The sequence below is a fragment of the Rhinolophus ferrumequinum genome, chromosome 18 (genome assembly GCF_004115265.2).
Source record: "Rhinolophus ferrumequinum isolate MPI-CBG mRhiFer1 chromosome 18, mRhiFer1_v1.p, whole genome shotgun sequence".
Taxonomy (NCBI): domain Eukaryota; kingdom Metazoa; phylum Chordata; class Mammalia; order Chiroptera; family Rhinolophidae; genus Rhinolophus; species Rhinolophus ferrumequinum.
This window is the reverse complement of record NC_046301.1, coordinates 50,173,217-50,194,725: the sequence shown is the minus strand read 5'-3', so window position 1 is coordinate 50,194,725 and position 21,509 is coordinate 50,173,217. Positions and strand designations below refer to the sequence as shown.

The 21,509-nt window shown below is 46.5% G+C and overlaps 1 protein-coding gene across 1 annotated transcript in view; it reads right to left on the bottom strand.

The window, feature by feature from the left end:
• Window positions 1-21,509, bottom strand: part of NWD1 (NACHT and WD repeat domain containing 1) — a 59,829-nt gene that overhangs the window by 23,183 nt on the left and 15,137 nt on the right. Inside the window, 7 exon segments of the mRNA XM_033135544.1 lie at window positions 919-1,041; window positions 2,687-2,884; window positions 7,396-7,554; window positions 8,700-8,817; window positions 10,158-10,317; window positions 11,315-11,518; window positions 17,919-19,191. Coding sequence (XP_032991435.1) covers window positions 919-1,041; window positions 2,687-2,884; window positions 7,396-7,554; window positions 8,700-8,817; window positions 10,158-10,317; window positions 11,315-11,518; window positions 17,919-19,191 — 2,235 coding nt within the window.

Below are 21,509 nucleotides of genomic sequence, written 5' to 3'. Positions count from 1 at the left end.
ATCCTGTCTTTATTTAAGACAGGTGGATATTTATTCATTGTGGATATTTCTGCATTAATTTCAATTTTTTAAAACATCGCATTGAATTATTATTTATCTTGATGACTGAGGTGTTTTTTTTTTAACTTTGGGAGGGGAGTCCCTTTACACTTTGCACCCATGGCATGTACTTCACTACCCTCACCCGAGTCTTGGCCCTGGTCTGTCTCTTTTGCTTCTAGAACAATCCTGGTATACAGTAGTCACTCAATAATTGATCAAATGAATGAACCACAGCAGTGATGGAACTATGCAGATGAAAAGTTTACTGTGCTAGATAAATTGTGTAAATGACCACTATTCTTTACCCAACCTGCTCTATAGCTTTTGCAGTATGATTCTGCTTCGCCCATCAAGAGATGCAGTCTAGTTCCCTGCTAACTGATTCTGGACTGTTCTTGTGACTTCCTTTGGCCAACAGAACGTGACCAGGTGCCAGTTTCAAGGACAGTTCCAGGCCTTAAGAGACCTCAGGCACTTCTGCTCACCCTCTAGAGACCCTGCCTCTGCCCGAGCTAGCCTGCTGGAGGATGAGAGACCATGTGGAGCAGAGTTGAGTTGTCTCAGTTGGGAACATCCTGCACCAGCCAGCTCCAAGGCACCCCACTAACTGACCACAGATGCATAAGCAAGCCCGGCTGAGACCAGAAGAGCTGCTCAGCTCAGTCCAGCCTGAATTGCCAACCCACAGAAGGTGAGCCATTGCTTGAAGCTACTATATTTTGGGATGTCTTGCTATGTGACAATAGCTAACTGAAGCAGGAACAAAGCCAGGATTTCAATACAGAGAAGTAAATTGGTGGTAAAGGAGCTCTGGGGACTGACTGACATGGGACACTAAAAAGGAGGTGATCATAAACCCCACCTCCCGAGCCTCACCTGTGTGTCCAGTTAGGATGTGAATCACCTGCTGCTGTTCCATGTCCCACACAGCCACGATGCCATCCTGGGTGCCAACCGCCAGCAGCTTCTCTTCCAGGCTCCACGCCATGGTGGTGATGCCTGCAGCCCCCACCCCCCCAAAGACAATAGCGGTAACATCATGGGCTTGCTTATGCATCTGTGGTCAGTTAGTGGGGTTTCTTGGAGCTGGCTGTGTCTGAGTGCCCAGCCATGAGGTCCGCTAATGGGCCCCCACTTCACAGACAGGGAAACTGAGGCATAGACAGATTCATTCCCTTGTCTAGAGCCACAGATCTAGGAAGTGGCAGAGCCAGGATTTCAAAGCCAGTGCTGCCAAATGCCAGATTCAGATCTTGGGTATAATGTTTATGTTGTTCTTAGGGACAAAACTATAGCTTGGTCATAAGAGTTTCTCTAGTTCAGGGGACAATGGGCTGTTATGTGAGAGAGAAATGAAGTCCTATTTTATGTAAGCCACTGCTATTTTGGCCTCCGTTACAGCATCTGAACCTGTATCCTAACAGTTGTATACTCTTTCCCCTTAAATCAGATTCAGTCTCAGAATCCTTCTCAACACAGCATTCTAGTGACTATCCCTAAATCAATTCTTCTATGCATTGTACTTAGTGTCTCTTAGAGTTTCTAATTTGGAAGAACTGTCTCTTGGGAGTAGCTTTCCCTGCAAGGCAATGTGGCAAAGAAATGTCCTGAGTTGCCATAACTGACATTTGAACCACAGGCTAATTATATTCAATGGCCTCCCAATCAACGCAAGAAATTGTGGTTGAGCAGAAAAAGGGATGGACAAATGAAGGTGAATTGTTGGATAAGAGGATAGACAGATGGCTGGTTAGATGAGTGGGTGAGTAAATGGCTAGGTATTAGATGGGCAGATGGATGCATCAATTGATAGATAGGCGGGCGAGTTGATGGATGGCTGCATGTATAGACGGGGGTGGTAAGCGAGTGGATGAGGGTGGAAGAATAAATGATGTGGACAGGTGGGTGGAGGAAGAATAATTAATGGACGTATGGATGGCTGATGAGTGTCTGGGTGGAAGGAAGGAACGAAGGTAGAAAGGGAGGGTGGAAGGATGGATGGATGGCTAGATGCATGAATGACTGATGGAAGGATGGATGGGTAGAAGGAAAGACAGATAGACGTCTGAGTAGAAGGAAGGGAGGGAGGAGGAAGGAAGGGTAGATGGACGGATGAATGGATAAATGGATGGAGGGATAGATGATGGAAAGATGGATCGACAGAAGGACAGACAGAGGAAGGAAGGATGGATTGATGAAAGATGGATGACAAATTAATAGAGAGAACTAAATCCTCTTGTCCCTCTGACATTCAGGTGTCCCGTGGGAATCTGCAAGTTCCATGAGCCTCTCGGGGGCCAATCAAACACCAGTCCTTAGCTTCCAGACTTACCAACATCAGCCTGTAAATTGCAGAAACTCTCTATGAGGTGGGCACTAAACTCTAAGAAACAAGACCCCAGAGGCAGTTGGCATCCCTTCGCTCTGGGCTCATTAGCAGTATTCACACTAATGATCTATAGTCCCTGGATGGCAGGGAGAGCCGAGTCAGCCTGAGACAGCAGGGGCAGCCCTGCCTGATGGCACCCACGGGGCCTCCTGGCCAGCAGAGGGGAGCCCCAGAGAGTAGTCTAAAACACCTGTCATCCACTCCCCCAGGCAAGAGAGAGCCTAGCAGAATTTTTGCTATGCTGGGGAGACCCACCTTTGTGACAGCCAGTGAGGGTCGCCCGGAGGGGTCCTCCCGGGGGCTGGAGGAATCCTCCAAGGGGCACCAGCACAGGATGTGGGCACACCCGAAACCAGCTCTGGGCCTGTTGACATAGCTGTCCCACCAGTGCAGGATGGGAGGTGGTGAAGAACTGGAGTCTGGCCAGGAGTTCTGTATACAGGATGCTTCTCTCTGCAACAAAGGGGATTCAGGTTAAGGGGAGGGGCACTGCTTTGTCGGGGTGATACCCGTCATGCTCTTCTGCCTCCTTTTCTGTTCTGCAGACACACTTTCCCCTACTTCAAGCACTCGGTAGTTTCCAGCCTCTGGGCCTTTGCCCATGCTATTCTCTGCCTGGGAAGCTTCTTCCCCTTCCCCTTCCCCTTTCTCATGCCAATCATCTCCGCATCCTCATCTCAGCTCAGAGGTCACTTGTGCGGAAAGCATTCTCCAGCCCAAGCCTCCAATCCTCACGGCCCCCGAGCTCAGGTCTTCTGGCAGTTGCAACCTGACATTTCTTTGGATGTTTATTCAGTGGCCCAGCCACTCTCACTTCCGTAGACCTGGAGTTTCCCGAGAACAGAGATGATGTCTGTCTTACTCACTGTTGTGTTTTTAGTACCTAGAACCTGATAGATACCCAAAAAGTATCTGTTAGGGAAGGAAGTACTGATCATTTCACAGTTACAGAATGTATTAGTTTCCTGTGGCAGCTGTAACAAATGACCACAAACCGGGTGGCTTAAAACAACAGAACTTGATGCTCTCCCAATTTGGGAGATAAGAAGTCTGAAATCAAGGTGTCAGCAGGGCTACGCTCCCTCCAAAGACTCTACGGGAGGATGCTTCCTTATCTCTTCCAGCTTCTGGGGGCTCCAGGCGTCCTTGGCTTGTGGCTGTATCACTCCAATTTCTGCCTGCATCTTCACATGGCCTTCTCATCTGTGTTTTCTCCTTCTCCGTTTCAAATTTCTCTCTACTTCCCTCTTATAAGGATATTTGTGATTGCACTGAGAATCCACCTAGATAATCTGGGATAAACTCTCCCTTTCAAGATCCTTAACTTCATTAAATCTTTTGCCACATAGGATGACAGTCACAGGTTCCAGGGATTAGGAAGGGAATATTTGTTTTTTGGAGGCAGTGTTTTCTACCTACCACATGGAGGTATCATCATCATCCAAGTCTATAAAGGGGAAAATTGAGGCACAGAGAGGTTAAGCAACTTGCACGAGGTCACACAGCCAGTAAGAGGCAGGAATCTGACCCAAAAAGTTTGATTCCAATGCTGAGTAAAGACCAGGAACACTGAAGGCAGACAGTTCATTTTGTCCCCGTTGTTGGCACATCCTAACTCTGGGGCCTGGGGCAATGGCAGCAATGCCTTGTGCCTTGGTTTGCTAGTGGGTGAAATGGGTCAGAGCCAGCATTTGGGCAAGTGCCTCACTTGTCACGGGTACAAACTTTAAGGTGGCACCTAGAAGATCAACCATCACAAAAAATACTATTTTAATGCAATATTTTAAAAATCAAAATGAATGTACCGAAAACCCCATGATGAACAAAATGTGAGTCTTCTAAATAAAAACAGGGTCAGAAATGGCACAACACCAAGTTATCCTGAAGCCTGAGGCAACAGAAGTCAGGAATATCCACCCATTTTTAGGAGCGGACTGAAAGTGCTGGAATGTGCTCAGAGCGCGTGGTTGCCCAGCTGCGCCTTCTGGTGGTGACATTCATTCCCACATCTCGTGCTGGATGAGCCACTGCTTGTCAGTCACGGATGCTGCAAAGAACATGCTGTGCTTTGGGCTTTTAATTCTTCTCTTAAACAGGGCTGTTGTGCCCAAGGCTGTTTTTCTGGGAAATAACTCCCTACAAATTTCACAAATCCTGACGAGCACGAATGTGTGAGAAAGACGTAACCGATGATGGATACCAGCACCTTCCATTTGAGTGGGACTCTAGATGCGCTTTAGTTCAATCCCACAATTTGCAGGTGACAGAAGCTGAGGCTCACTGCAGAAATGGCTTGTCCAAAGGCCATTCACATCAACAAGTTGATGTTGCCATGTGACAGAAACAGGACCCCGATGGCATCATGGGGGCAGGCTCTGCATAAACTGACTCAAATACCCTTCCAGGCAGCCCTAGGTGGGAAGATCCATAAGCAACCCATTTTGCATATGGGAAAACTGAGGACTGCAAGGTGGGGGTGGCGTTGGAAGGGTAAGAGACTTGCAAAGTCACAATATCAGTGGCAGAGCCCAGATTGGAATCAAAACAGTGTGGCTCAAAATCCATGCTCTTGGCCAGGACTAGACTATGCGTAGGGGTGCAAACTTGGTAGGGAGCAAGTGGACGATGTCCTTATACTCACAGAGCTCAGTCTGGGGGGGGGGCAGACACATGATGCAAAAGAAAACCAGCAGAAATAATAAATAAGAGCTAAGATAGATGGAAACAGTGTGCAGTGATGGAAAATGCAAAGGCTGGGGGACTCGGGGGGTGTCCAGCTTCAGTGGTGGCGGGACAGACTTCTTGGAGGAGCAGCATTGGCTGGTTTCCAAGGAAGCCATGGAAGGGATACAGGAATTCAGCATCTTTATAAAATTCTCAAATCAAAACCAGATGGGAATTGTATAGTAAAAGCCATCCTGTCCATGTCACACTTATTAGAATGCTTATTTGTTTTAAATCAGAAAATAAGTGTTGGTGAGGATGTGGAGAAATTGGAACCCTTGGGCACAGTTAGTGGGAATGCAAACTGGTGCAGCTGCTATGGAAAACCGTATGGTAACTTCCTCAAAAAGTTAAATATAAAATTACTGTATGACTCAGAAATCCCATTTCTGGATATACACCCAAAAGAATTGAAATCAGAGTTTCAAAAAAATATTTATACAGCCATGTTCACAGCAGCATTATTCACAACAACCAAAAGGTAGAAACAACCCAACCCAAGGGTCCATCGATGGGTGAATGGATAAAAAAATGTGGTCGCTCCACACAGTGGAATATTATTCAGCCATTAAAAGGAAGGAAACTCTGACACCTGCTACAACATGGATGAACCTCGAGGACATTATGCTGAGTGAAATAAACCAGTCACAAAAGGACAGATACCGCATGATCCCACTTATGTGAGGTCCCTAGAGGAGTCAGCTTTGTGGTGGGTACCAGTGGCTGGGGGAGGGGGGGAGTTCATGTTTCATGGGGACAGAGTTTCAGTTGGGGAAGATGAGAAAGTTCTGGAGATGGATGGTGTGATGGTTGCCCAACAATGTGAATGGACTTAATGCCACTGAACCGTGTGCTTAAAAATGGTTAAGATGACAAAATAATTGCTCATAAACGTCACCTATTACTAATTTTTAAAACAGTATCAATCATGTAAGAGGTTTAAAAATGATCAGTTCTATCTCCTTTCCCCTTAATAACACCAGTTTGCCACTTTCCTAGAATTAAAACAAAACAAAACTCTAGTTAACCATATTTGTAACCAATAACATATTTGGAGACTATATATATACATATATATGTGTGTGTGTGTGTATATATATATATATATATATATAATTTTAGCACAGATATATGTATAACTAAATAAGTTGTTTTTTGAGTTGTTGAGCTTTTTTGTTTTTTCTTTAAGGAGGGCGCAGCTCACAGTGGCCCATGTGGGGATCAAACCGACAACCTTGGTGTTATTAGCACCACGCTCTCACCAACTGATCTAACCGGACACCCCAAATTGTTGAGTTTTAAATGTTTTAAAAGTATAATATGTATGGTCTTGTTGGACTTAATTTTTTCATTCTACATTGCTAAGATTCATTCATGTTGTTATATATAGCTCTATTTTAGTCATTTTTTAATGTTATTACATTATTACATATGAAATGATGACAATCTATAGAATTATTCTTCCTTCTATAATATTGCGATATGAATAAAATAGACCATATCTGTATCATTTTAATACTGGCCACTCTTAAAAATTTAATTATGCATTCTGTTCATTATTGAAGATTGCTTTTCATAAAAAAATGGTTAAGATGGTAAATTTTATGTCACATGTATTTTACCACAATTTAAAAAACAAACAAAATACCACCCTGGACAGAGTATCAGCTAAACACTCAGAGATTCGTCAGTCTCTAGGACAGCCCAATGACTTGCCTTGAGAGCTAAAAATGGTTATTACAGGTCAATGTTTACAATTGATAGGATGACAGTAAACACTGACTTTGTACCCCAATTAAGCAAAACGTTATTCCCCTGAACAAGAATTCCCCTCGTCTTTCTCATTAGTAGACCTGTGTTACCAAAAATGCATGCTCAGTTATTATCATTATATTTTGAATCTCATCAATAAAAAAAATCTGTGGAAAGGTGTTTTCTCTCTTGTGATATTAAATATTGACATCATTTCCTTGATTTTGCCTGAAATATTCTCCTATCTGGCCCTTTCTATAAACAGGTGCTGGGCTGGGGCGAGGGGTAGAGCACTACCTTGGTAGTGTTCACTCCAAAGCTCTCCCAGGTTCAGTTCGAGGTTCTACAGGATGGACTGGGAGAAACCCTACAGGTGTAGACAGGAAAGGTGTGTGGCTTAGTGAAAATCCAGCTGGCGTCTCAGTGAGGAGAGCAGGCTCCTAGTGGTCAGTGCAGAGAGGACCCATAGCCAGGCCAGCCAGACTCACCCATGCCTCGGAGCTCCATGGCCAAGCTGCACAGCTGGAGAGCTTCTCGAACCAGGCCCACTTCGGGACAGTCCAGGTGAGGGGCGCACAGGTCAAAGTCGTCCAACAGGCTCTCGATGCCCCCGGACATGCCCCGGCAGGAAATCCAGTTCATGCTGCCTGCAGGGAGAGGGGGTGCTGTGGGGAGCATACACCTCCCTCCAGTTCATCCTGGGAGGTGGGCTCTCACCTCCAATTCTCCCAGGGGTTCTCACTGTCAGCACTGCTGACATGGGGGCCCAGTTATTCCCTGTGACGGGCCATCCTATGCATTGCAGGGTGTGACGCAGCATCTCTGGTCTCTACCCACCAGATGCCAGAAGCAGCACCCCCAAGTATGATCATCAAAAACAGAAACATTGCCAAGTGTCCCCTGGGGGCAGAGTCACCCTTGGTTAAGAATCACAGGGATGAATAATAGATAGATAGATAGACAGACAGATAGATAGATAGAATAGACAAAGAGATGTATAGACAGGAAGGTGGGTGAATAGATAGATACATGATGGATGAATAGACACAAAGATGATAGCTATAGATCATAGATAGAAACGATAGACTGATAGATATAGATACATAAATAAGATGGATAGATGGATAGATGGATACATAGATACATAGATAGATACATAGATACATAGATACATAGATGATGCATAGATGGACATAAAGATGATAGATATAGATGGTAGAGAGTGAGATAGAAATGATGAATAGATAGATAGACAGACATAGATGGTAGATAAATAGAGGAGGTGACTGATTGATGAATAGACAAATAGAAGGATGGATAGACGATAGATGGATAGATAGATATAAAGATGACAGAAAGATAGATGGTAGATAGAAATGATAGAAAGACAGATATAATAGGTAGATATGATTGATAGATATGATGATAGATAGATAGATAGATAGATACAGATGGTAGATAGAGATAGAGATGATAGATAATATACCGAGAGACAGGCAGGGTCTGTCTTGTTCTAAGGCTGCCTTTCACATCCTCTGTACTCTCAGCTAGCACTTTATGCCAGTAGCACTCCCTCCCCGAGTCATGACAACCAAAATATCTCCATACATCTCCAGACAAGTGTCTCTGGGATGCGGTGGGGTGTACAGAACTGCCCCAGATGAAACCCAGCGTCCTAAGAAGAGCTGAGGATTTTGACTTTCGCCCTTTGCTCCCCCAGGCTTGGAAAGAGGGAGGCTGTGAGGTTCAGGACCTGCTCCTTCCGCTCCAAGGTGGGAAGGAGGGGGCTTACCCAGCACCTCCTGCTTCAGCTCCTGGATGCGGCCTGAGTGGAGCAGGTGACGGGGCAATTCCTTCAACTTCCGTAGGTTTGCAACTGTGTCTGAGAACCACAGGGGCTGGGGGGCCACCTGCAGAGGAGGAGGGGCTGGCAGCCAGGCCTCTATGAGATGGGCTCATTCATTCACTCCACAAACACGGGCCGGGACAGGCACCATATGACGCTGGAGGGGACCGGGACACAATTCCAGGCAGAGACACCCCCTACACCCCACTAGATGGGCTGGGGGAGAGGGAGGGATGTGGGGCTCAGGGAACCCAAGCGGCATTGGAGTTGGGTAATGGAGGATAAATAAGAGTCTGACTGGTGAAAAGTGTTGGAAAACAGAGGGATTCCTGGGCAATGGAACAGCACATGCAAAGGCCCGGAGGTGGGAGAGAGCAGGATGAGAGTTTTGGGAAAGCTGAATTACAAGGCAGAGTGGGCAATCATGGTGGGGAACGAGACTAGGGAGCTCGTAGGCAGCCGATCATGACTATCAGGCTGAGATTTTAGACAGGAGATAGAGGGGACTGGGGAGCCATGGGAGGTGTTAGAGGAGAGGCGTGATCAGATTGCATCGTCAGAAGCATTCCTTGAGAGGATGGACTGGAGGAGGTCCTGAGTCTGGGAGGCCAGGTAAAGGGACAGACCACTCCCCAGAGGGAAAGGATGAGGCTGAGCCTGTGGGGATTCTTGGCACCCCCAAGGGAGAGGATTTGTGGGTCATCGGAAAGGAGAAAGGGCAGCACCGAGAAACCATCAGGCCTGGCCCTGCCTCTGGCCTCCCTCGACCATCAGGGGAGACAAAGAAAAAAGAAAAATTGAATGGCCACGAAAGACTTATGTGTATATCCTAGTTGTAATCATTGTGCTACAGTTAGGAAAAATGTTATGAAAACTGGTGCAAGTTTCCATGGGAACTCTCTGTACTCCATCTGCAACTCTTCTGTAAATCTCAAATGATTTTGAAACTGAAAGTTTTTAAAAACTTATAGTTCTGCCTCAGAGGAAAGGAAGCATGAAGTAAAGAACAAGTAACTGAGAAGGGAGAAAACCGTCGAAGGTTTCCTGAAGGAAGAGGCATTTGAGCTGGGCCTTGAGGTGTTTGAGAGGCCAAGAAATGAGGGTGCAACACACCAGCTAAGGACACCATGTCTTAGAGCTCCCAGGCATAAAAGAAAAAAGACTGGAAGGAAATGTGTGAATAGTGACTGGGGGAGGGGCGTGTGGGAGAGGGTCTTACTGAGCTCCCTACCCCCCAAATGATGGTCAGCCCTCCCAGAGAAGAGAAGAGCAGGAGCTCAAGAGGGTGTTTTCAATGAAAATGAGGGAAGAAAGGAACTGGGTGCTCCTTGCCAGGCAGCCTTGGTCTTGCCCACACAGCAGGGTGGAGGTTGCAGGTGGGGAACAGGGGTGCAGACACCTCACCTTGCGGTCCAGGTTCAGGGGTTTCCCCACAAGTGGCAGGGTGATGAGTTTCTTGGTGCCCTGGCTCCAGGTCCCCAAGAAGAAGTCGGCCAAGACTCCGTGCCTCTTGGCTTTCTCAGGCCCTGACAAGTAGCGCTCTTGGACCACCTCGGCCAGCTGTCTGCATAGAGGGGACACAGGCTGGTGGGTCTGGGGACCAAGTGAGCTCAGAGGTGGCCACCGGCCTTCCAGAAGGCAGTTCCCAAATGCAGATCCATCCTAAACCACCTTCTGACGCTTGCTAAGTCTGCTGACCACCTGTCCTATTTGTTGCCTAACATTTATCTCTAAATCACCCCAACTTTCTTTTTTCCCTTAAATAAATCTACTTTAAAAAGGAACCTTTGGTCTCCTCATGGTAAACATAAAAGAAGGTACTGTTGACCCTGCAATTCCACTCCTGGAATTAGGTACCCTATATATACCCGCTATTTTTGATATATGCGAAAAAGAATTGGAAAACAAAAACTTGTACACACATGTTCACAGCAGCACTATTCACCAAAAGGTGGAAACAATTCAAATGTCCATCAGTGGATGAATGGATAAGTAAATAGTGATCCACACCCATACTGTGGAATATTACTCAGTCACGAAGAGGAATGAAGCTGTGGCACACGCTACAGCATGGATGAACCTCGAAAACATGATGGTGAGTGAGAGAAGCCAGACATGAAAGGCCGCATAGTGTCACTGTGATCCCAGTTATATGAAATGTCCAGAACAGGCAAATCCAGAGACAGAAAGTAGATTGGTGGTTGTCAGGGGCTGGGGGAGGCGGACGGGGAGTGACGGCTCATGGGGACGGGGTTTCCTTTTGGGGGGATGGAAATGTTCTGAACCACTGAGAGGTGATGATCACACAGCATTGTGAAAGTATTAAATGCCACTGAATTGTACACGAAAATGGTGTGTTTTACATTATGTGAATTTCTCCTCAATTTAAAAAACAAGTTAGTTGTATCACAGTCGGTGCATGGAGACCCTTGAATGCTATTCTAGGTGGACTTGACTCCCTGGGTATGGGGAGAGAAGAAGGATCTGGAACAGGAAGGAGCCTGATCAGTGAGTTCTTGCTCTTAGATACCCAGATAGTGTCACCTCCACGCTGAACCGACCTGTGGGTGATGGCCAGGAGCGTGAAGTTATCCACGGGCCTTTTGGACAAGCAGTTTCCCAGATCGCGACGAAGCCTCACCCACAGCAGGGGTGGGAAACGCAGCAGCTCCTTGCTGGGCGGGGTCCAGTCCTGGTACACGGCCTGCAGCACCTCATCATCCAAGGACAGGACGTCCTTCAGCTCCGCCTCAGAGAGCCCATGCCTGTGGGGAGGAAGGGCGGGGAACACACCTGTGTCTCCTGAATTTGGAGGACACTGACACCACAGGAGGGAGAGACATAGTCATCTGCACAGCGTCCGGCATGTCACCAAAGTATTTACCCTGAGGATCAGCATTTGGACAGTGCCCAGGCCTGGCGGGAACCAACGCCCGGTCCCAGCTGTACCCATCACATAGAACTTTCCTGATCTTTCCTTCTGCGAACCATCTCCTCCTCAACCTCAGATGAGTCAGGAAGCACAGGGAGGGAGAGAGGAGGTAATGTAGGACAATAATTCAGAAACCAGCTGTGCCCACCCTGGCCCACCCCGTGTTTCCTGACCTGAGAAAGGACTGAGCGAGAGAAAGGGTGTGTCTTGAGATAGGATGAGTGACTGAAGTTTTGGTGCTGGGCTGGAACGAGCTTTCTAACACCTGTGAGCATGAGCCTGGGAAAACTGTGGATTTACCTGCAAAGGAGAACATCAGAGTTTATTTCAGAGCAGGGGGGAGAGGGAGGCTGGCTTCTGTTTGCACCTCACTGGGGAGAAACCCTTCGTGTGGTTTTTTTGAATTCTCTGATGTTGAGTAAAGTCTTCATTTTGATCAAAACACCTGCCACATTCTTCACATATACAGACTACTTACTTAGAATTTTATGATGTATGACAAGGAGGGTATCCCCAAGAGAGAGAGAAAGAAAGAGAGAGACAAAGAGACAGACAAGGGGAGAGAGAGAGAGAGAGAGAGAGAGAGAGAGAGAGAGAGAGAGAGAGAGAGAGAGAGAGAGAGAGAGGAGACAGGCTCCGTTAGGCTAAGGCAGACTTTCTCACACTCAGCACTGCTGACATCTGGGGCTCCCTATTCTCCATTGGGGTGTCCTGTACAGTGTAGGGTATAGAGCATCCCTGGTCTCCACCCACTAGATGTCAATAGCAGCCCCCTTCCCGAGTTATGACAACCAAAATGCCCCCAGCCATCGCCCAGTGTTCCTGGAGGGGCAGAACCGCCCCAGGTGAGAACCACTGGCCTAGAACTCAGATCTGCTCTGAGAGCCAGGTTCTCAACTCGGACACCACATTGACTCCGTGTGTAAACATAATATATTCTCATGAAACTGGAGGCCCCTAAATCACCTTCCCCACACTCATCTTCCTTAACTCCCGCCACTCCCTTTGGCCAGCCCCTGGAGGAGGGTGCTCCTACTCTCAAGGAAACCCCAGCTTTACTCATTGGACCAGACGTGGGGCCAAAAAGGCCGATTGATTTCTGTCTCCCCAGATTTTGCGATTAGAACTCAAGAAGAAGCCAGTACGACGACCTCAGGGCCCTGAAATGGGAGCTCGAGATGCCAAGTGAAGCTGGAGGCGAGCTGCACTTCCGGGAAGGGGAAAGGAAGAGTCCAAAACAAAAGCCGATGTGCAGAGAGAATCCAGAGGGAGAGGGGATGAGAGACTGCCCTGATTCCTGTAGCTGCTGGTTTCCATGACAACTCTGCTTCCTCTACATAGACAGCTTCTGAGTGGCCTAATGGCCCAACCCCTTTATTCTGGAACATTCCCCCTGTCTGTCGTTGTAGCATTCAGGCCAGTTCCCCACTCTGGGGCCACCAATCACAAAATCTGGGGTATGCGCCCCCCTGGAGATGGCTATCGGGTGGCCCTGGATTCCTCCCATGGCTTTGGCATAAAGCCCTATTTCTTATTCATGAGCATGAGTGGGATTCTGTTCCTGGCAATCAAACCAACCAACCAACCAACAAACAAAACACCCCCCTCACTGATGGCTGCCCATCTTGCCTGAATTTGGCAAAAGACAAAGGTTGGAAAGAGAAACACTGCCCCCAACACTGAGAAGAGGCAAAATTGCATCATCCAGCATTTCTGAGATGGGCTCAAGTGTTCCTGACATCCATTTGCATTAAGACAAAGCTCTGTTGCCTGGTGTGTCTGCTAATTGGTCTCCATCCCACCCACCTGGAGGCGGGAGTGGGCTGCTGGGTGAGTCTGACGAACTCATTATTTCTGACTCACCCTCCACAACTGACATCTCTGAGCAATCCCTCCTGATCCTGGCCCAGGTTCACAGAAGTTCACAGCCCTGAGACTTTTTCTGGGCTGAGCTACCTTTTTTACGCCTTCATTCCTTTAAACTCTGTAAACACACTGGAATTGGATTTTCCTGTTAGATTTTTGCTGACTCCCATGCTGCAAGCCTGGAATTAGATGTAGATGCAGGCTTGCAGTTGATTCTTGAGAGAAGTCTGCTTTAAGAAGATTTTTCTGAGATCTCCCCACGCGTTGCTTATTAATTACAAAGGGGAACATTGCAAATTTACAGTAGGGAAAAATCTTGTGCCCAAGAAGGGCCGAGCATCACGAGGATATGATCATGAGGAAACATCAGACCAACCCAGGGGGAGAGAACTGCAATCTTTCCCCCAGCTTTGCTCCCTATACCAGCCGCATTGCATGGGAGAAACACAGAATTCCAGGCTCCACCCCAGACCTGCTGAACTCTTTATTCAAAAACAGGACCGAGATACGTATAACCATTGAAAATTTAGAAAGGCTAATCTATACAATAACTGGCTTGTACTCTTCAAAAGGACAAAGACAGATGGCAGAATGTTCCAGATTATAGGAGACCAAATGCAGTGTGTGATCTTGGATTGGCATCTCTAAAGGACATTTTTGAGACAATGGGCACGTTTTGACTATAAACTGTGTACTAAGTGATATGATTGTGTCTATGATGTATTTCCTGAGTTTTATCATTATCCTGTGGTGATGTGTTGCTTGTCCTTATTCTTAGAAAATATGTGATGTATTTAAGGGTAAAGGGGAATGATGCTTGTAATGAATTCTCAAATGGTTCAAGGAAATATTGTGTGTGTGCGTGTGTGTGTGTGTGTGTAGATAGGTAGATAGATAGATAGAAAAAATAGATTGATAGAAAAATAGAAAGAAAGAAGGATGGGTAGTCAGAAAAACAGAAAGGTAGACGAAAGATGATGGATAGGAAAATAGAAGGAAGGACAGAAGGAAAAGATTGATAGATAATTAGGAGAGGGAGACAAAGCTAATGCGGCAAACTGGTGCTTCTGTAAGAAGGGTTATGGCAGCTGTCTCTGGTCCTGCTCCCTGCACCAGAACGCAGGATATGGTGAGGCCAAAAAGGAACACCCACAGAGCCATAGATAGGGGAGTCCACTATACTCTCGCTGGCGGCTGGGTTGGAGATACAGGAAACAGGAGCCACACGACCTGCAGCCTGCTGTCCTCTTCTCTGCCAACCAACCAACCCCGTAGAGTAGCCATGACAATTATGTTAGTGGCTAATGGCTAATCGGTAACAGCTGATGGCCACCCAGCCACCATGGATGGCCATCTGATTACAGCTGATGGCCATCTACTATGAGCTAGCACTTTTCCACATGAGGCCGAGAGCCTGGAAACTGCTCCCTGGGACTCTGTCCCCACACAGTTCTCCACTAGAGGCTGTTCTACCTGCAGGGGACACTTAGCAATGTCCTGAGACATGTTTGGTTGTCCGAACTGGGGATGGGTGCTGCTGCACGCACAGGATGGCCCCCACATACTGCAAAGAATGATCAGGCCCCCAATATCAGCAGTGCCAAGGCTGAGAAACCCTGAGGTATGGGAATTCTTTGCACTATTTTTTGTACCATGGGAGTTCTTCCACTGGTCTATAATTTGACAGTATTATATTTCAAAGTAAAAATTTTACAAAAGAAATATTATAGGCAAATCCATAGAAACAGAAAGCAGATTAGTGGGTGCCAGGGGTTGAAGGAGGAGGGATAGGGAAGGACTGCTCGTGCAGATAGGGTTTCCTTTGGGGGTAATGAAATGTTCTAGAGATAGATGGATAGGAAAACAGAAAGAAGGATGAAGGAAAAGGTTGTACAACACTGGGAATGTACAAAATGCCACTGAACTGTACATTTTAAAATAGTGAACTTTATGAGAAGTGAATTGGTGGGGGTTGAATCGTGTTCTCCCAAAGTTAATGTCCACGTGGAACCTGTGAACGAGACCTTATTTGAGAACAGTCTTTGGGGAATTAGTCAAGTTAAGATGACGGCATCCTGGATTAAGGGGGGCCCTAATCCACTGAGCAGTGTCCTTAAAAGACAAGGGAATTTTAGGGCCGGTCTGGTGGCTCAGGCAGTTGGAGCTCCGTGCTCCCAACACCGAAGGCTGCCCGTTCGATTCCCACATGGGCCAGTGCCAGATGGCTCAGTTGGTTGGAGTGCGGGCTCTCAACCACAAGGTTGCTGGTTCGACTCCTCGACTCCCGCAAGGGATGGTGGGCTGCGCCCCCTGCAACTAACAATGGCAACTGGACCTGGAGCTGAGCTGCGCCCTCCACAACTAAGATTGAAAGGACAACAATTTGACTTGGAAAAAGGCCTGGAAGTACACACTGTTCCCCAATAAAGTCCTGTTCCCCTTCCCCAATAAAAATCTTAAAAAAAAAAAAAAAAGAAGAGGAAAAAAGAAGAGGGAATTTTAGACAGAGACACACACAGGGAGAGGCCAGCAGATGATGGAGGCAGAGACTGGGGTGATGCGTCTATAAGCTAAGGAATGCCAAGGGTTGCTGGCAACACCAGAAACTAAGAGAAAGGCCTGGAAGAGATTCTCCCCTGGCACCTGAGCATGGCCCTGCAGACATCTTCATTTCAGACTTCTGGCCTCCAACACTGTGAGAGAATATATTTCTCTTGTTCTAAGCCACCCAGTTTGTGATTTGACAGCAGCCCTAGGAGACGAATGCATGGGTTGTACCTCAATTTTAAAAAGAGTTAAAAATGAAGAAAAGGGAATCTCTTGTGTACTGTTTGCGGGATTGGAAATTGGTGCAGCCACTATGGAAAACAACATGAAGTTTCCTTGGCAAAGGAAACAAAAATGAAAAATAAACAAATGGGACTGCATCAAACTAAAAAGTTTTTGCACAGCAAAGGAAACCACCAACAAAACAAAAAGCCTACTGAATGGGAGAAGATATTCACCAATATATCCGATAAGGGGTTAATATCCAAAATATATAAGTAACTCATACAATTTAACACGAAAAAACAAACAACCTGTTTAAAAAATGAGCAGAGGACCTGAATAGACATTTCTGAAAGGTCATACAGATGGCCAATAGTCATATGAAAAGATGCTAAACGTCACTAATCATCAGAGAAATGCCAATTAAAACCACAATGAACTATCACCTGTCAGAATGGCTATCATCAATAAATCAACAAACCAGGATGCGAGAAAAGGGAACCCTTGGATATTGCTGGTGGGATTGCAAATTGGTGCAGCCACTATGGAAAACAACATGGAGGGTCCTCAAAAAGTTAAAAATAGAACCACTATGTGACTCAGCAATCCCACTTCTGGGTGTTTATCCAAGGAAATCCAAAACACTAATTCAAAAAGATGTATGTACCCCTATGTTCATTGCAGCATTATTTACAATGGCCAAGACATGGAAATAACCTATGTGTCCACTGACAGATGAATGGATAAAGAAGATGTGGCACACACACACACACACACACACACACACACACGGGTGGTGCCAAGAAAATGTACATGCATGACTTGTATTCACCTTCTGTTATCGGTATAGGTTGAGTATAACAATTTTAATACTGTTTTTTCCTTTCTTAAAATGTGTATACATGTTTTTGGCACCCTCTGTTTATATGTATATATGCACAATAGAATATTACTCAGCCGTGAAAAAGAATGAAATCTTACCATTTGCAACAACATGGATGGACCTAGAGGGTATTATGCTAAGTGAAATGAGTCAGCAGAGAAAGACAACTACCATATTATTTCACTTATATGTGGAATCTAAAAAACAAAACTAATGAATAGACAAAACAAAACAGAAACAGACCTATAGATACAGAGAACAAGCTGCAAGTTGCCAAAGGGGAGGCAGTGGGGGATGGGTGGAAAAGACAAAAATATGATCTAGAGCAAGGTGATACTGAAACAAATGATAACAATAAAGGTCAAATTAATGTTATCAAACACTTTCAGGTCTGTGAAAGGTTTTCTTTTGAAGTTTTCTGAGAATTTCCTTGTTTTAAAAAAAACTTAAAATAATTTTATGTATGCATAAAAAAACGAAGGGCAGAAAGCACCTTTCCAAAAAAAAATGCATTGCAACTATAGCTTCTTAGTAATATGTATTAAACTGTATGAGTTGTATATTAGGCTGCTACTTAGTACATCAAATTATGTTAAGTTTTAAGAGAGACTTTTGTGTCACATGTTTTATATTTTTCTTGTACATAAACTTTGTTTACTAGCATAAAAAATAAAACTAATCCAGATTTTAAAAAAAGAACGAAAAAGAGACTCACCTGGAAGACACAATGTAGCCCAACACTCGGGCCACCAGGAGCTGCCCGTGGGTCTGCTCCAGGCGGGCACACAGCTGGTGCATGGCTTCCTTAGCCGTGGAGGCCAGAGGAGCTGGCATGATGAAGGAGGTCCATTTCCGGGCCTCCTCAAAGGCCAGCCTCAGCCGCCCAGGGTGCCCGCACTCCGGGAGGCTGGCCCAGAGCAGGTCCCTCTGCCCTGGGCTCAGTGTCCTCCTGGAGGCTTCTAGCAGGAGCTGGATCATCTCTTGCCCTTGGTTGCTAGAGAGGGGTTTCACCTCCCAGTAGGACTCTGGGTCCATGATCGTCTGCTGTACAGTGTCCAAAACTCCCCGCTGCCCTGAGCAGACCGAAAGGATGAGGTGGACCCTCGGGGGACACTGGGGAGGCAGCCAGGGGATCCTCCGAGCACGGCGGATGGAGTCCACATCATCCACAGCATCCAGCAGGATCACGAGGGACTCGAAGTTTCGGCAGGAGACTGTGTGCAAGAGGGTGTGGAAAAACTGGACCATCCTGGCATGGGCATCCTGAACCTGGGCAGGGGGCAGGGGCAGCCCATAGGCCAGGCACACCTGGAAGCAGATACTCTGGAGAAGGCTGCGGGCATCATAGCTCATCTGCGATGTCCCTAGGAGCCGCAGGACGGCCACCGTCTTGCAGCCCAGCAGCCCCGGCATTTGCTCAGCCAGCTTGCACATCAATGCTGTCTTTCCGATGCCTGGGGGTCCGAAAAGCACCAGGGGCGTGTGGGGGTGGCTGTCATTCTGCCGGAGTCGCTGCCCCACCTGGGCCAGGAGTTCCTGGCGTCCACAGAAGGTCTTGGTGGCCTCGGCACTCAGCCCCAAGTGGTGGCGGATCTCCTGGTAGAGCCATGCCAACTCCTGCCTGCCTGCCTCCAGCTCCCGGAGGCGCTCGAGGACCTGGTGGTTAGCCCTGGCCACAAACTGCTCCCCCAGCTCCTTCAGGTATTGAGTGTGAGCTTTGTTTTTAGGGTTCACCAGGTCACGGCTCCATGGCAAGTGGTGGGCCTTGAGGACTCCGGGCTGCATGTCATCAATACGCCCCTTGAGGCTGCTGAGAAGATTGTGGGCATCTGTGTCCAGGCAACCGTCTGGGAGCCGGTCCACCATCTTTAAGGCACAGTCTTCCAGGATGTGTTTGTTGAGGTCTTGGATCTCTCTCAGGAAGACAGTGGCCCCCTGGTGCCCGTCTGTCAAGCTCAGCAGGCCCCGTTCTATCTCCCACTCAATGACTGCAAAAGTGGAGGAGATGGGAAGAGAGTGTGGTCATCATTATGTCATCAGCTGGCCTGAGTGGGGACACTTGGGAGACACATTCGGGAGATGTGGACACTGGTTCTCAAGCTCAACATGAGCCTGAGTGACCTGGCATAACTATAGACAACATGCAAACAAATGCTCTTGACTATGTTCCAATAAAACTTTATTTACAAAAACAAATGGTGGGCCGGATTTGGCCCTCGGGCCATGCTTTGCCGACCCCTGTCCCAGAGTATGCAGCAGCTGCTCTGAGGACACATATTTTCCAGGGCCAAGGGCCCACAATGACTCCTCCTTGGAGGCTGTTGTTTGGAAATAGCAGTCAGACCAGAGGAGTCTTTTTGAAGCCACCGTACACTCAGCAGAGGCGTTGAGTTCTCTGAGGCTGAGCAAGCCAGGCCTTCCCTTGGAGACAGGATTCAGTCTCCGAGCTAAAGACAAGAGCCACTCAAAAGTCCTCCTTGGAGTGACCCCGCACCTGCCTCAACCCCGTGAATGGAGGTCAGAAGGGAAGACAACTAACAGTCTTGAAATGGGATCCTTGGTGGACCCAATTTTGGCATGAACCAATCTAAGATCACCAGCAACTTGTGACCTTGGGCAAATCACTGCACTTCTCTGAGTCTCTGTTTCCTCCCCTGTGACATGGCTGTACTAGTTCAATCCTGAGAGGCTGTTAATGAAGTTTTTTTTTTTATGAACTAATTCTTGTGAAAAGCTGAGCACGTTATACTGAAGGAACAAAGCCAATCTCAAAAGGTTACAGAATGTGCAATTCTATCTTCTATAACATAAAATTATAGTGAAGGAGATGAAATAGTCATTGCCAGGGGGTGGGGGTTGTGGGGGAGGGTAATTGTGCCCCTAAAGGGGGAGCGGGAGGGAACCTTGCAGTGAGGGGACAGTCCTGTATATTGACTGTGGTGGTTACTCGAAGCTACACAGGTGATAAAATTGCATAGAATGAAATACATGCACACGCACATTTGCACACATGCAGAGGTGTGACTGTAAAAGTTGTGCTCTTTCGGGATTATAACATTATTCCTTTCTTGGTTGGAATATTGTACTCTAGTTTTGCAAGATGTTACCTTCGGGGGAAACTGGGTAAAGGATATATGGAATCTCCTTCTATTATTTATTTTTTTTTTTGCAACTTCCTGCAAATCTCTATTTCAAAATAAAAACATTGGAAAAAAAAAAGAAAGCTGAGCAAGGCAACTGGAAAATAATATGCCGAGAGACACCGTCGCTAACATGCATTTGTGCTTTCTGCTACTTTCAAGGAGTTTCTACTTGTTGTTTCAAATGGGACTTTTTTATTTTATTTTATTTTATTTATTTATTTATTTATTCATTCCAAGTGGAACTTCTTAACGGGCTAGGTTTGACATTGCTTCTCAGAGCTTGAATACAAATTCATGGCTGGGACAAGATCCTTTAGACCCCACAATGACTCCATGACATACTAACTCTGATTAGTTCCTATTCACAAATGAGGAAACTGAGGCTCTAAGATTTCCAGAAGTCAATACAGCTGGGAAGGGGCCAGGCTGAGCTGCAAATCCAGCCCCATCCCAATGTACAGATAGATGCCAGGCTCTGAATGTGGCCCTGATGGCAGATATATCATGAAAGCAATTAGCACATTTAGCTTCCTGTCATAGAGCAAACAAATAGCAACACAGTAAGTGCTCTGTAAACAGTAGCCATTAACATTATTTACATAAATAGTGTATTCAAAATTGATATGTCATTCCTAGTCTAAACGAAAGGATCAAAGGTAGCATCACCTGTGATGTCAGGTGGGCATCAAGGTACCCCTGTCTAATCATGAAAAAATACCAGACAAGCTTAGAGTGAGGGACGTTCTATAAAACACCAGGCCAGCACTCCTCAAAATGGTCAAGGTTGTGAAAAACAAGGAAAGACTGAGAAACTGTCACAGACCAGAGGAGCCTAAGGAGACATGTCGACTAAACAAAAGGTGGGATCCTGGATGGGGCCCTGGGACCGAAAGGGAATGTTAATGAGAAAACTGGGGAAACCTGAATAAAGTCTGGAGTCTAGTTAATCACCATGTACCGATGTTAAGTACCGGTGTTAATTTCTGTTCCAACAAATGTACTGCGGTCACATAAGATGCTAACCCATCTGAGCAAAGAACATACGGGAACTCGGTACTATCTTTGTAGCTTTATAACCTTGCAACTTTCCTGTTAATCTAAAATGATCCCCCCAAAAAGGTTTATTTTTAAAAATAGATATGTCGTTAGTAGAATTAATATGT